General features: G+C 50.4%; 1 protein-coding gene across 1 annotated transcript; it reads right to left on the reverse strand.

Annotated features, from left to right (window-relative positions):
- Positions 1 to 1,938: 1,938 nt before the first annotated feature.
- On the reverse strand, positions 1,939 to 15,268 carry Etfb (electron transfer flavoprotein subunit beta). Its single transcript, XM_055613386.1, has 6 exons — positions 15,156 to 15,268; positions 6,911 to 7,069; positions 6,574 to 6,720; positions 5,009 to 5,071; positions 3,029 to 3,187; positions 1,939 to 2,157 (listed from the first exon to the last, which is right to left on the reverse strand). The coding sequence occupies exons 1-6, from the start codon at positions 15,210 to 15,212 to the stop codon at positions 1,987 to 1,989; spliced, it is 756 nt and encodes a 251-aa protein (XP_055469361.1). The 5' UTR covers positions 15,213 to 15,268; the 3' UTR covers positions 1,939 to 1,986.
- Positions 15,269 to 15,327: the final 59 nt, after the last annotated feature.

Consider the following 15,327-nt stretch of genomic DNA (forward strand, 5'->3'; position numbering starts at 1 on the left):
ACACATAGCAAGTTTCATGGCAGCTGGGACAAAACCAAGGCCCTATCTCACCAAGAACAATAGTATAAATAAAAATAAGGTGTTATTTTTAAACAAAATCTCAATTGTTTGATTTACCAATGGAGACTCAGGAGCCAGTTGCTGGGGTGAAAGCCTGCTAGCTCAGAGAGGCAGGGAAAGCACCCAGCTGACCTTCCTCCTCAGCTGACATCCCAAAATGAATCTCCTTTCCCATGCCACCTCAGAAAACCTTCAAACTGAATATCCCTTCATTCTACTTGTGTGTCTATCCATCCTCTCCTCTTACTCTCTGTGGTTTTTCCTATGTAACACTTCCTGCGCTCACATGATGGCTTATAACCATCTGTAACCTCAGCTCCAGGGGGTCCAGTGTTCTCTTCTGGCCTTCGTGGTAACTGTATACATGAATGTGGCACACACATACACATAAAATTTAAAAATAAATAATATTTTTGAGACAGGTTCTCAGGATCTTTCTGTCACCCGGGTATACTGGAACTCACTCTGTAGACCAGACTGGCTGCAAACTCACAGAGCTCTGCCTGCCTCTGCTTCCCTAGTGCAGGGAGGGGTTAAAGGTGTGCACCACTGTGCTCAGTAACAAATGCTTTAAAAAGAGGGTTTGGCTTAGTTAGTGTTTCTTTCACTTGTCCAGAGAAGCCTTTCTGCGTTGAATAGTTAATGCAAAGACTCATAATAGGTCAAAGTACTGAGATTATGTGACTTTTGAGTGCTCGGCCCTAAATGGGATGTCATTACCATTCCCCCTCCCACCTGAACATCACAGAAGAGGAGGCAGAAACAATGGAACAGCTAGACAGGCGAGGAAGTGCTGTGAAAGGCTGTCTTCTGGACGAACGAGGTGATTGTACTCCACAACTCAAAAACCATCAGTCCACATCACAGCAGACAGGACTGACTGGAATTAGTGGGTTTCAAAAAAATAATTTAAAAATTAGAGGGTGTGAAGATACGATGGGGACACAGTGGAGGACACAGGGTCTCACTCTGTAGTTCTGGCTATTCCGGAACTTATTACATAGTCCAGGCTGGCCTTGAACTGAGAGATCTGCCTGCCTCTGCCTCGCCAGTGCTGGGATTAAATGCCTGAACCCCATCATGCCTGACAAGATACATTGTATCCAGCTATGATACCTTCAAAAATTAAATCAAAGGTATTCTAAGGTTGGAGAGAAGGCTCGGGCTCAGCGGTTACTTCCTGCTCTTGCTGGGGACCTAGGTTTTCTCCTCAGCACCTGTGGTTCATAGAGGCCTAGCTCCATTGCCTCTGGAAAAGGCACCTGCTGTCGTGCGCATACCCTCCTGTCACATCTGCACATACTTACAATAAAGGAATAAATCTCTTCTTTAAAAAGGCTTTGGGGGAGGGCTCAGGCGGTTTGGCAGCTACCATAGTGAGAAGATGGCTGCAGCACATGTCCCAACTACAGCTTTATAAGCAAGCTAAGCCTAACGCTGTTCTAAGCCACGAAACATCCGGGTGACTGGGCATGCCACAAAAAGCAACTCATATCCATAGATAGTTTTCCTAATCCCACTTGATGAACTGGAACTTTGACTCAAACAATATCTGCCTCAGGGCCCTGGAGCTAGAAACCAGCCAGACATGGGATTTGAGTCTTCCAGCACTCATCTGAACTCCATCTTCCTGGGAAGCCAGGCTAGGCATCCCACCTAAGATCCCAAAGGCCTGTGTGCCTCCCCACTTGGCCCTTATCAACCTGTACTATAGTTGCCTCCACCAGCATCCATCCCTTTACTCTGAAGTCAATGGCAGGGATGTGACTCAAAGGCTCCCTAGCCTCACCCTGCATAGGGCCTGTCACATGGCAGATTTAGGTAGACATTTGATGGGTGAATCAAAGAGTGGATGTCCACAGAATGAGGAAACAGAGGTGGCAGCTTGGAAAGGCACAGTTTTATTGCAGAGTATCAGGGAGGGTCTCAGATCCGCCCCACTTCCTTCAGCTTGGCCACCAGGTCCTCTGTGGTCTCCACCTTGACTCCTGCTGAGCGCTGAGCGGGCTCCTCCACACTGATCACAGAGACCTTGGAGGTCAGGTCCACACCCAGGTCTCCAGCCTTCATCACTTCAATCTTTTTCTTCTTGGCTTTCTGCACACAGGAAATGAGTGGCTCAGGGGGCTGCCAAACCTGTGTCCTGACCCAACCTCCTCCTGGCGAGAGGTGCCTGTAGAGAGCCATATCTGTTGCCAGGATCCCTTGGGACCTCTCTGCTTGCCAGGAATGTGATCTATCTCTACAGGCTGGGATGTCCTGGGAGGCTCAGCTACAGCACAAGATCTTCCTCAGCGACCCATCCTAAGCTGCTTGGAGAGCGCAGAGAGAACAGATCCTTTGTCTATGGTGATTCCATAGCCTGCATCTGAGCTGACCTACTGTAGCCTCTATATTGGCTGACTTGACCCGCTGAATCTTCCCATTGGCTAAGCTGATCTACTGAATCTTGCCCATTGGCTGGCTTGACCCTACTAGCCAAGGTGACACACTCAACTTTCATATAGGCCTAGGTGATGCACCAAATACATCATTTTGGTCAAGCTGACTCAAAGAACTCATCTTGCTTCTGTAAGGATTTGAGACCCACTTCCTGTTTGCCAAGGATCTTAGTTCCCTCCAAGATGTCCTCAACAATGGCTTCCTAAAACTTCCCTCACAAGCCAAGACCGGATGAAGTCTTGCTTTTTGCCCAGGATCGGCTGGCTATTAAACTCCCAGTAACTAGGACAGGACGACAGGAAGAAACCCCTCTGCTGTCTGCAGGGACTTTCCACCAGCCATGACCCTGACAGGTCCTCCTGCTGCTCCACTAGCCTACTGACTTTTATCACTGGCAAAGGTGAATCTGCTACCAAAGATGGCTAGGTGACCCTTTCCTTTGGATGCCCTTGTCTTGTGTCATCCAATCACGGAGGAGGCACCGATCACCACAACAGGTCCCAGCAGCTTGCCACCAACCACTCACCATGATGTTGGGCAGCGTGGCATAGCGAGGCTCATTAAGCCTCAGGTCAGCGGTCACCACAGCTGGCAGCTTCAGGCGTAGGGTCTCCAGACCCCCATCTATTTCTCGTTCCACTTTCACTTTGTCCCCCTCCAGTGTCACCTGAGAGGCGAATGTGCCCTGGAGGGGATGGCATCAGAGGAAAGCGAATTCAGAACAGGCACCGAGCAGGCCTTAGGCTCCACTGCTGAGCACATGCATAGACGAGAGCAAGAGACAAAGCGTCCTGTGACATGAAAAATCAGGAGCGACCCACAGTAAGCCAACTCTGGTGGCGGTAAGGGCAGCTCATCTTCACTTCTTCAGTCAAATGTGGCACGGGGATGGAGAGCTGGCTCCGTAGTTAAAAGTACTTGCTGCTCTTGTAAAGGTCCTGTGTTTGGTGCCCAGCATCCATGTCCGGTGACTTACACTTGCCTGTAAGTCCAGCTCCAGGGATCTGACGCCCCCTTCTGGCCTCTGTAGGCATCTGCACACGTGTGTACCCCCCCACCATCACGCCTACCCTCACCCCTGCTGCCACCCTCCCCCACATCCATGTAATGAACAATAAAATAAACACAGTTAAGTGGTTAAGAACACTTACTGTTATTCCCGAGGACCCAAGTTCGATTCCCAGCACCCACACAGTGACTCACACCCATCTGTAACTCCAGCTCTACGGGATCCACTGCCACCTTCTGGCCTGAGTCTTTAATAGATAACAGGAGAAAGGTAGAACACGCTGGACCTGTCTCTTTTCCAGTCTGCTTTGTGCTTCACCCTGTGGCCACCTCTGCTACTTTAACACCAACTGCATTTATCATTTTTACTATATCATTTATATGTGTGTGTGTGAATGCAGTGCGCAGAGCGGGCCAGAAGAAGGTGTTGGATCCCCTGGAACTGGAGTCAGAGGCAGTGAGCTGCCTGACATGGACACTGGGAACCATGGTCTTGTGTCTGCAAGAGCAGCCGATGCTCGTAACTGACAAGTCATCTATCCAGTCCTCAACACTGGTTAAAGAACCCTACACCAGGTTTTCAATTCTGCTATAGAATCAGGAACTCGAAGTTGAGGACAAAGCTCGGTTGCTACAGTCCATGCCTGGGATGCACAAAGCCTTGGCTTCTACTCCCAGTACCACATAAGCCAGGTTACGGGTGCATGCCTGTCCTCACAGCACTCACGAGGTAGAGGTAAGACAGCGAGGACCTCACAGTTACTTTGGGTTGAACTCGGGGGGTCACTGGGCAGCAAGTGCCTTTACCTGCTGAGCCATCTCAGCATGTCCTCATTAGTTTAAATTTAAAACCTGACATTTGAGGTGCAACGATTTCATGGGTAAACCCTGTGTCAAAATGTGTCAGGCTGTGAACTTTGTGTGTTTGTGTACATATGAGGGCATACAGGTGCACGTGGGGTCCAGAGGATGAAGCCGGTGTTTTCCTCAATCATATGATTTTAAAATTTTACATTTATTCATTTACTTATTTATTGCATGTGTGTGTATACGTATGCATGCGTGTGTGTGTGTAAGTTTTCTCCTACTGTGTGGGTCCAGGGGATCAAACTCAGGTCATCAGGTTTGGCAGCAAGCACCTTTACCCACTGAGCCATCTTGTCAGTCCTCCACTTTACTCGTTGAGACAAGGTCTCTGACTGCAAATCACGCACTTCAGGTGCGCATAGCTTACTGTAGGTCCCTGATTTCTCAGGAAAGCTGTTCCAAGCCCTGATAGTCTAGTAACTGGCAAACTTTCAAGTCTCTTCAAAACAAAGCTTCATCCAGTGTGGACAGGAAAGGTCCCTCTGAGCAGAGACCTGAAAAGGGGCCTTGAGGGAGCCAGGAAGCAAGGTGGAGAAACAGCACCCCAGGAGGCAAAGACAGCAGGCCCAAAGGCCCCAGGGAGGAGTGGAGCTTGGAGGATGAGGTCAGAGGCTCCTTACCCCAGCCTCACCTGCGGCCAGTCCAGAAGTCCAGCTGTCATCTGACCTGTTTGGTTGCAGTCATCATCGATGGCCTAGCAGGGTGAGAGAGAGGGAGGCCTTCACAATAGTCTTACCGGTAACAGTGCTCAGCAGGCAAGACAGGAAACACTTTAGACTTTGAAAGCTGCTCAGGCAGGTCACATGGCACTCTAGCTACAGGCAATAGGTAAATGAAGATGTGTGGGTGTACCAAGAGAACTTTATTGACAACGCAGATGTTGCCTGGAGCCATAGAGTGCTGATACCACGTCTAGAAGGATTTCCTCCCTGGAACCGAAAGAACAAGCAGTCACGTGTGCATGGATGTGGAGCAACCTGGCATCCCTTTGGAGCTCTGTGCAGTCATGCGCTCATCTAACTTCCAAGGAAGCCAGAACCTGTGCCAGACACAGGGGAAGCCCAGAGGAACAAGAGCAAAACCTGACATTCTGTCCACTTTCCCTTTCTTACTCCACTGATTGGTTCAGGGATGGACACAGGCCTCAAGCTGGAACATGAAGAACAAGCCTGATGTTTCTGGAGGTGCTAAATGCCATGCTGCCAACATCTGGTGCCAGGGATACCTGGACCCCAACCCTACCAGGCTCTAGCTCTGTGGCTTTGCTCTTTAGAATTGTACTGTGACCCGCTGGCTTTCGGTAATGTCTTCTATTATCTGATTTTCACAGTGCTGGAGGGATTCCCATGACCTGCCCCCACACCCTCTCCCCAGCGCTGGCCTGGTTTCCTGGAGCCCCTCCCCCATCCCTAGGACCCTAGCTGTCTCCTTAGCCTCCTGTACCCTCTGCCTCTATGCCCATTCATCTCCCACCTTCTCAGCACCCCTCCGCAATTCCCTTCCTCTCTCTCCTCCCTTCTGCCTGTGACTCTTCCCTCATTCTCTTTTGCCCTCCTGTGACACCACCAAGTTTAGCTTCATGAGAAGGGTGGAGGCAGCTCCCACAGGAAGGGCAGTGTCCCTGGGTCTCCAAAGGGCACAGCAAGGCCCAGTACCACCCAGCCATCACCTCGGTCTACCTTCTCCAAACACCAGGCCATTCATCCTGGCCCCAGCAGAGATCCTGTCACCTGCTCACCGACCAGCTGTGGCTCACCACTGCCCTACAACACTCTCAGTGGTTTCAAGGCCAGACCAGTCTCCTCAGTTCCTACCTCCCCACAGTGTCTCTGCCTTCACACACCCAGGTGTCTGACTCTTCCACTTAGGCATGTTCTTTTGTTATCCGCACTCCGGCCCCAAACACACCAGTCATCAAGCCAGACTCACCGTGTTCTTAACCTGTACTGCCCCTACACTACCCCCAACTTGGGCCAGTCTCTGTCTCACCCAAGTGAGCCAAACCACAGCCTGTTGGACTCCACACTTGGCCAGGAGCATCTGTGTTGCCACGTCATGCTCTGTCAGTGGAGATGGCAGGGTCCTGCTGCATGACCTGGGTTGTGTAAGCTGCCAAGCCTGACCCTGCTGCAGTGTGGTCTCACACCCATCCTAAGCAGGGGGAGGGCTGGGCAACACAAGGCCTGGCACACCAACCTGCTTGCCCAGGAACAAAAGGTCCACCTTCTCCTTTTCAGCCAGCTTGGCCAGGACCCGGGCCACCTGCAGGGGGCCTAAGCTTTCTGATACCTCCACGTGGATGCCTCTGTCTGCACCCATGGCCAGAGCGGTTCGGATGGTCTCCTGAAGAGGGCAGAGCAGTTAACTAGATATCTATCATGCTAGTGACCATACAGCCCAGGCCCCAGCCCTCCTCCCTCAGACCCAGGGTCCAGACCCCAGCCCTCCTCCCTCAGACCCATGTGTCCACACAGCCTCCGACCTAGGAGTTGAGGTCCCCACCTTCTCACTCACACTCAGGCTCCCTAAGCACCTGGCACTGTGAGGGGCCGCAGCTGACAGCAATGACCTCCTTCACCAGCTTCTTCTCCTTCAGCCGCACAGCCTCCTCCACTGCAATCTCACAGAAGGGGTTCATGGAGTGCTTCACGCCATCGGTGACCACTCCAGACTTGTCAGGCTTTACTCGAATCTGTGTGGTGGACAGAGAAGGCACAGCATCAGGGAAGGGGCTAAGGCCAGGGCCTTACTGCTGACCCTTACACAGCCAGATAGGGAAAGCAGAGGCCACAAAGGGCCAAGACCTTCTCGTGTAGGGGGTCATGGGTTCTAACCCCATAGCCATTTAGAACTCACAGGCCACCCTCTTATTTCATATTCAGATTTTGCTAAGCAGCAGGGACATTTGACATGGTTGTCCAGACTCTGCCTCTACTCTGTGCGTGTGTTTATGGGAAAGTCCTGTATGCTTCAGCCCCAGTGAATGATAACACCTTCCAGGCTATCTCCAAGTGTATTAGAAGCGCACCCGCAGCCACGTGTGGTTGCACACACCTGTAACCCAACACTAGGGTGGCTGAGGCAGGAGGCTCAGAAGCTTGAGGGCTGGGCAAATGCTGAGGTAGCTCAAAACAAAGTCAAGTTTAGTTTCATAGACCTGAACTCAGGATGTGGGCAGAAGTCTCCCTTTAAAGGCCCAGGGGAGAATCGGTTTATTAAATCTGTGAGTTTTTTAAAGACTTGCTGCTCTTCCAGAGGACTGGAACACCTCAACTGCCTGTTAACTCCAACTCCAGGGGATCTGACGCCCTCTTCTGGTCTCCATCTGCACTGTGGACACACAGTGTGCACAAACATACGCACACATAATTAAAAATAAAAATGTTAATGGCATTATTATTGTGTATTCCTTCGTGTGTCATGGTGGACAACTTCCTTCACCTCTAATGACGGGGTTACAGGTGTATGTCATTAGCCACACCTTGCTCCCATGAATAAGTACATGAAGACGATACAGTCACCCGCTACGAATGAAGGGGTGCCATGTTGGAGTCCAGCTCTAAGCCACTGTCTCGATCTAGCTCCGAGACCAGCTCTCATCATCTCCCATGTGCACAGGGGGAAGCAGGCTTTGAGCTGCAGCACCTGGGTGAGGGTGTCACCCTCTGGCAGCCCCTGACGCTGTCTAGTTCCTGGAGCTGTGAGGGAAGGTAACCTGGGCTTCGAGAGCTGTTAGGGAAGAGCTCAATGGGATAGTGGCCCTTAGGCTAGGCTCTGAAAGAGGATCTGTGGTGACCAGGTAAAGTGTGAGGAATGGCATTCCAGAGAAGTTTACAGCAGGTGCTGAGACCCTGAGGTAGGAAGGAGCTGGGAGGGGAGGCAGAGTAGAACGGGGTGGCTTCCCAGTGGAGGGGCCAGCAGTATGGAACTTTGGTGACAGCCACCAACAGTCTTTCCAAAGGCGTGCAAGGTAGGCGACCTCACCACAGGTGTGCGATGCAGGGGCTCCACCTCAGAGCCATGCCGAGTCCCTCACTAGAGGGAATCTAAGCAGGTGCTCTGCCACATCCCACGACCCAGCGATTTTAGCAGGGGTTCTACCGAGGCATGCCCCCAGCTTCTCACTGGGGAATTCTAGGCAGGGGCACTGCACGGGGCCACACCCTCAGAGCCTCACCGGTGATTCTAGAAGCTCTGACACAGAGGCGTTACCCCAGCTCGTCACTCGTGGTTGTTAGGCAAACATTCTGCCAGTTCAGTGAAATTGCAACATCTCTTTTTACTTTGAGATAGGGTCTTACAAATTTGCCCATACTGGCCTTGAATTTACCTTGTAGCCCAAGCTAGCCTTAGAGCTGTGATTGGCATGAGGGAGGGGTAATGACCATGGTTTTGAACTGCCATGCATGTCACTAGCTGTGCAGCAAATACTTGTCCACAAGCCAGTGAGACCTCCTTACAAGGTCACAACTAAAACCCCAGGTCACCTGTCCATGCTCTTAGACATACCAGCATGGGAAATAAAAGCAAAAACCTTTGCCTTAGAAAATAAAATAAAATTCAAGGTAGGGTTGGGGATGTCCCCTAGTTTAAAGAGTGCTTGTCCGACAGGCAAGAAGCCCTGGGTTCCAGACCCAGCCTCAGGTAAATCAAGCATGGTGAATGTAGGCCTGTAATCCCAGAATTTGGGAAATAAGAGAAGAATTAAAGTCATCCTTGGCTACCTAATAAGTTTGAGACCAACCTGGGCTTCATCAGATCCTATCTTAAAACAAACAAGCAAACAAGCAATATATGAATTTCCTCTTTAATATGAGGAGGGAACTCCCCAGAAAAGGCCTGTGCTGTTAAGTGGAGGGAGGCCCAGGGCTGACCTAGGAAAAAAGGGGCCAGGGAAACCTGCCAGCTCACCTGCTTCGTGGGACACCTTTCAAGGTATCCAACACGTTTCCAGCTTTGGTGGGACTAAGCCCGAAAACAATGGTTGGCCTGACGCATCTGCAGTGGTGTTTGAGTGTGTGTGTGTGTGTGTTGTGTGTGTGTGTGTGTGTGTGTGTGTGTGCCCCAGATCTGAGTTTCAGCCCAGCATGCCAGCAAGCACCATGTCATTGGGTAGAATCTCCAGCCCTCTCTTGCTTGCATTTTAGCTATAGATTCAGATGATTCAGCATTCTAAGTTTTGCTCAGGCAGGCAGCCCTGCCTCGAGGGTCTAATTCACTTTGGCAGCCTGGATTCTTGTAGTCTGTCCTAACAGCCAAGGAACTCGGTCACTGTTATTGTCATGTTGGAGCAACTGGTGCACAGAGAAGCCAAGTGCTGACCCAAGAAGCGGGAACAGTGAGAGGGCGTCTAGCTTAAGACTGTCTTGGAAGTAGGAGGCTGCATGAAGTCAGCAACTTTGTCTCTTGCCACTACCTCCAAGAGGGGTTTTGGTTTTTGTAGAAAACTCCTGAAAATAAGTTGTACCTGCAGATTTGAGACTGGAATGCTGCAGGCTAACCACCTTATCTTGAGCTAGTTCTAGTCTAGTCTTGGCCCTCCTTGTGTCTGAGCTAAGGTCTGTGACTAACAGATAAAAACATTTACAATCTATTAACTTAGCAGACCATTAGCTTCCATTAATCCAAAGGCTAAGAATGCCACATGTAGCACCTTGGGTTTATAGAAAAGCCTCTCCCATCTCAATGCACCTGCCTCTCTGGTGTAGCCACCAATGTATTTTAAAACTTGCCCTGATTTATGACTTTCTTTGTTCTGATAAACTATGAAAATGTCATGAAACTGATTCCGTGTTGGAACACGGGATTTAGGGTAACATTAATTTGTGTTTCTGGGCTACAGTCATTCAAAATGGATCCAGAATAAACTATCTATTTCCCTTTAAGAGACACAACCCAGAGCTTGCTCTGTTCTGAGTGGACACTAGACCACTTAACTATATCACCTTTAATTTTGAGGCAGGGTCTTACTACAATGCTCAAATAGCCTTGGATTCACTGTAGCTCAGGCTGGCCTTGAACTTTAGTGTTCATGAGGAGCTTCCTTGGTAGATGGGATTACAGGCCAAGGAGGTTTCTATGAGCAAAGTGTAGGGGTGTACACCTGGAATCCCAGTATTTGGGAGATAGAGACAGGAGAATAAGGAGTTCAAGGCCAGGTTGGGACACACGAAACTCAAACAAAGCAAAACCAACAAAGACAAACATAAGGGAAAAAGAGGCCCAGTGGGTAAAGGTCCAGTGGGAGGCCCCGTGGGTAAAGGTGCCCGCTGCCAAGCCTGATAACCTGACTTTGATCCCCAGGATCTAGGCAGTAATAGGAGAAGAATGATTCCTCAAATTGTCCTCTGACCTAGGCACATGGACCCATAGACACATATCTGAATTTTTGTTTGTCAACACACACACACACACACACACACACACACACACACACACACACATTTCTTTAAGGGTGGGTTTTAAAATGCAGCTTCTGTCAGGCTTTCCTTGACCCTTGACACAGTGCACAGACTCCCCTTTGGGCCTATGCCATACTCTTCTAAACAGAGCTTGATGGGAAAGGGCACCCATGGGGCACAGAACGAGCAGAGCAGCAAAGCCTGATGGAAGATCACACACTGGCAGCAGCAATGAGACAGACTTTGGCCAACACACTGAGAACTTCCAACACAGTTGCAAACACAGGCCTCTTGGGTGTGACACTAGGGCCTGACGCTGGAAGGTGGATATGTAGGGAGCCAGTGTTTCCTCAAACACTAAACGGGTGGGGCGGCCACTCCACGGGGGATCCATGCTTCCTGGGCTGGAAGGGTCCATTCTGGGCCTCAGACTACCCAGCCTCTCCTGGTTAACTCAGAAGGCCAGCCTTCACGGAAAATGTGTCCCTGACCAGAAACAAGCACTGCTGAGGTGCCAAATACCTATTAACACCCTCTTTCTCCTGGGCCTGCACTCACTGGTTATATTTTACGGAAGTTGCTAAACAGACTTCCATCCCTCACAATCCAAATAGTTAACACCATTCACTGCACATTAGGCACTGTTCCAAGGACTTACTTAACCTAAATCCAACAGTCAACCATGGTGGCACTTGCCAGTAGGACATGCTGAAGAGGCTCGGGCAGGAGGATGAAGAGCTGCAGATCAGCCTGGGCTATACTTGCTGCCAAGCCTGATATCCTAAATTTGACCTCCGGGACCCAAACAGTGGAGGGAGAGAACCCACTCCCTCAGCCTGGCTTCTGGTCTCCACAGTAGTGCCATGGCATGTGCATGACCCCCTCCCCCCAATAAACAAATGAAATAAAAATCAATTAACCCTCATCAAGTAGGTACTACCATAGACTACTGCCAAGAGGAGGGGAATGAGCTCAGAGTGGCTAATTAACTTCCTCAAAGTCACAGAGCCTAGAACGGGCCCAGACAGCTGGTCTTGGAGGCCAGCTAAGAACCATTTCATCTGGAGCTGGAGAGAGGGCTTGGTGGTTAGGAACAGTGGCTGTACCTGCAGAGGACTGAGGTTCAGTGCCCAGCACTCACATGGTGGCTTGCTGTAACTTCAGTCCTAGGGGATCAGATGACCTCTCCTGGCCCCCAAGAGCAGTGCATGCGATTGCTGCACAGAACGTTCACAGGCAAACATTCTAACAAATAAGACAATAATTTTTAAGGGCCACTTTATCAGTGGGCTGAACCACTCTGATGGCATGCCTGCAGCCGGAGACTTCCTCACTGTGAACACATGGACAGTCTTTCCCCCAGCGGATCTCAAATTCCAGAACAACTGGAAGAAAGTGGCACTGGTTACATGGCAGGAGTGTGGAGGAAGCAGGGCCTCTGAGCACCGTGATCTTCAGGAGGGGTTTACAGAAGGCCCCAGAGAAGGTGATCTGTGAGGAAACACTATAAAGAATTGGGTAATCCTGGAACACTGAGTTGAGTCAGACTTGGTCCAATCCGCATGAGGCTGCCAGTCTGGAAATAGGGGTGTAGGTGGCACACCTGAGGTAAACAGAGGACCACAATATACTATGGAAAGGGCTTATAGGGACCCTGAGGAGAAAGGAGTTTGAGTCAATGTTGATGTAATCAATTGAAATTGTCAAGACAGGAAGAAGATGCTGGAGAGTAACGCAGAAAGGACATCAAGGCAAAGAAATCAGTTGACATGGAGCACAGGCTGGAGAGGTGGAAGCAGAAATGGCAAGGGAGGGCCTCAGGAGGGCATATTTGGCTGCACCGAGTAACCAAGGGTCCCCAAAGCCAGCCTGGTGATGTGGGAGTCTGTATTGGGAGTTCTGGGGAGCCTTGAAACACTGTCCTTTGTGTAGGAAGTTCCCAAGGCTGGATAAGAAAGGGCTAGAAGGGAGAGCCCACCATCCAGGGGGAAGGCTGGAGCTGGGTCCTCCATGAGACAGGGGCTCATGGGCTAGGGCCTGGGGCTGGAAAGGAAACAGTGGTGTATTAGGGTTAGGGCTGAGAACTGACTTCATGGGAGGTTAGGGGTTAGGAGAAAAGGTACCTGAGTCTGGCCCAGGTACTCAGATGAGCAAAAGATGGTACCAAAGAATCAGGCTAGCAAGGTCTGGCTCACTGACATCCTTAAAGGGAGTATTATCAGACACTGGCTGTGAGGCAGGAAACCGTGCACAGTGAGGGAGGGAAGCGCACCGACCTCGAGAGAAGGAGAGCGGCAGACAGCACGCTGTGTCCACCTCTTAGCTCTCAGTTCTCACTGGAACACAGCAAGGACAACCAGGGGCCAGACTCTGCACCAGGAGGACTAGAGATGATTCAAGGTGGTGAGGGTGCTGGACATGGAGCTGCAGGCCCAGCATCAAAGCCAGTTGAGAGTCTGAGGCCAGTCTGAGGCCCTGGCATGGTAGCTCACACTTGGAATCCCAGTACTCATGATGTAGAGGCAGTAGGATCAGGAGTTCAAGGTCATCCTTGACCTCAGAGTGAGTGCCAACCTAGACTAAATAAGACCGGCTCTAGTAGCTGGGGAAACAGCTCAGCGGTTAAGAACACTTGGTGCTCTCTCAAAGGAGCCAGGTTCAGTGCCCAACACATCCATCAGGCGGCTCACCATCACCTGTCACTCTGGCTTCAGGGGCTCTGATGCCCTCTTCTGGGTACCTATGCTTATATGTGCATATCTATACACATAGGCATAATTAAAAAATAAAATCAGGGACTGGAGAGATGGCTCGGGGGCTAAGAGCACTGGTTACTCTCCCAGAAAGACCTGGGCTACCCACAGGGTAGCTCACAACTGTATGTAAACTCCAGCTCCAAGGTATTCGACACCTTCATACATGTGCAGATGCAAGCAAAACACCAAAACACATAAAACACAAATAAATCATTTAAAAATGTTATAATAATAATAATAATAACAACAACAACAACAACAACAAAATGATAATTTAAAAAAATAAAAGAAAAAGAACTACAGTGGCGCGGCACTAGCCTGACCTAGCATTTGAGAGGTCCTGGGTTGGATTCACACACACACACACACACACACACACACACACACACACACACACACTAAAGAAATAAATGGTGGTTGAGTTTTAACCCAGAAACCCTTGTGTATCTCAATTAGTTTGTAAGTACCATCTCCGTCACAGGCTGTTAGAAGCCTGCTTAAGCCAACTGTCTTCTCTCTAGCAGACAGACAGAGAGCTAGACCTTCCTGGACTCCTGCTGCTTACCCAGCTGGGATCTGGCAAGTAACAGGGCCCCACAGGCCTCGGTTTCCTCATCCACCCTATGGGATTAAGGGTACAGGAGATGTACAAATGGACTGATCTTTGTACAAGACTTGTGTCTGCTGGTGCTTTGTACCCACTTCAACGTCTGCTGTTAGGGTCATGTCTGAATCTGTCTCCTGTATTTTCCTTATCTCATTCCTGGGGGGTGGGGTGGGGGGCCTTGTAGGGATGACGGCATTAATGTCAGTGTTGCAGCCAGTTTTCACCATTCTGGAAGGTTTCTTGGGTGCACAGTCCCTCTGCTAGGAAATTTTAAGGACACAGAGGTGAACTCCAGCATGATGGGGACAGACAGACAGACATGAACTGCCACCATCTTTTTCAGTTCTGGTTAGGCCAAGCACTGAGAGAGAACCCATTCTGATTCAATGCTGGCTATACCAGCTTCTCTGTGTGTGGAAGCCAGGCCCTCAAGGGTGCTGCCCTCAAACCTCTAATGAACAGTGAAATGCCAGACACTCTGTTGTTTCAGTCAAACTGGCTCCCTTGAACTTGCTTCTCCAGCAAACACAGGTCTCCTTCCTGTTCTAGGTAGAGAATTTCCTCAAGCATCCCATGGCTGTGTAAGGCACTTTCCGAGTTCCATGGGGCCAGATGGCTCCCCAGGTGCAGTACTTGTAGCGCGGGCAATGCAGCCTGGAAGGTGATTAATGACTGAATCGCAGGCCCCACATACAAGTCTCTATTCTGCTTCTCCCTTGCTAGGTGACTTCTTTGTGCTCAGTTTCTCCACGTGTTAAATAGCAACTATGACTCCTCCAGCCCACAGTTATCAAGGGACGGAGAAAGAGGAAAGCAGGATCATGACCTCAGGGGGATCTGATGGTCAGAAACTCACAGCCCGTGATCTTTGCTCCAGGTATGACTGACATTGGGTCAAAGGGCAACAGAAGCTGGCTTTTGAAAGGATCTCCCATACGGGGTACGCTCCCGACCCTGGAAGCTCATAGCTCAGGTCTCAGGGTGCTGGGACAGAGTGGGGTTGGGGAAAGTCACCTTCACAGCGAAGTCGATGACCCTCTTGACAGCCACGAGCGCGCGCAGCTCCGCCATCTTCTGCAGCAGTCACTGGCCCGGTTGGGTTGCATCTAATCCAGGCGTCCGGACACTCCGCCCCCATATCTGTCTCTGCGCCTGCGCGCCACAACACCAACCAATCAACCGCCGC

This window comes from Psammomys obesus, unplaced genomic scaffold (assembly GCF_907164565.1).
Source record: "Psammomys obesus unplaced genomic scaffold, mPsaObe1.curated_primary_1811, whole genome shotgun sequence".
Lineage (NCBI taxonomy): Eukaryota > Metazoa > Chordata > Mammalia > Rodentia > Muridae > Psammomys > Psammomys obesus.

Bases quoted from the DNA above. Each gene is read 5' to 3' on its own strand.
- Etfb (XM_055613386.1), bottom strand. From the start codon at position 15,212: ATGGCGGAGCTGCGCGCGCTCGTGGCTGTCAAGAGGGTCATCGACTTC. The intron at 6,721-6,910 runs GTGCTTAGGGAG...TGCCCTCTTCAG, and splicing joins GCGGCCCCTCACAGTGCCAG to GAGACCATCCGAACCGCTCT. The intron at 3,188-5,008 runs GTGAGGCTGGGG...CATCCCCTCCAG, and splicing joins GACTTCTGGACTGGCCGCAG to GGCACATTCGCCTCTCAGGT.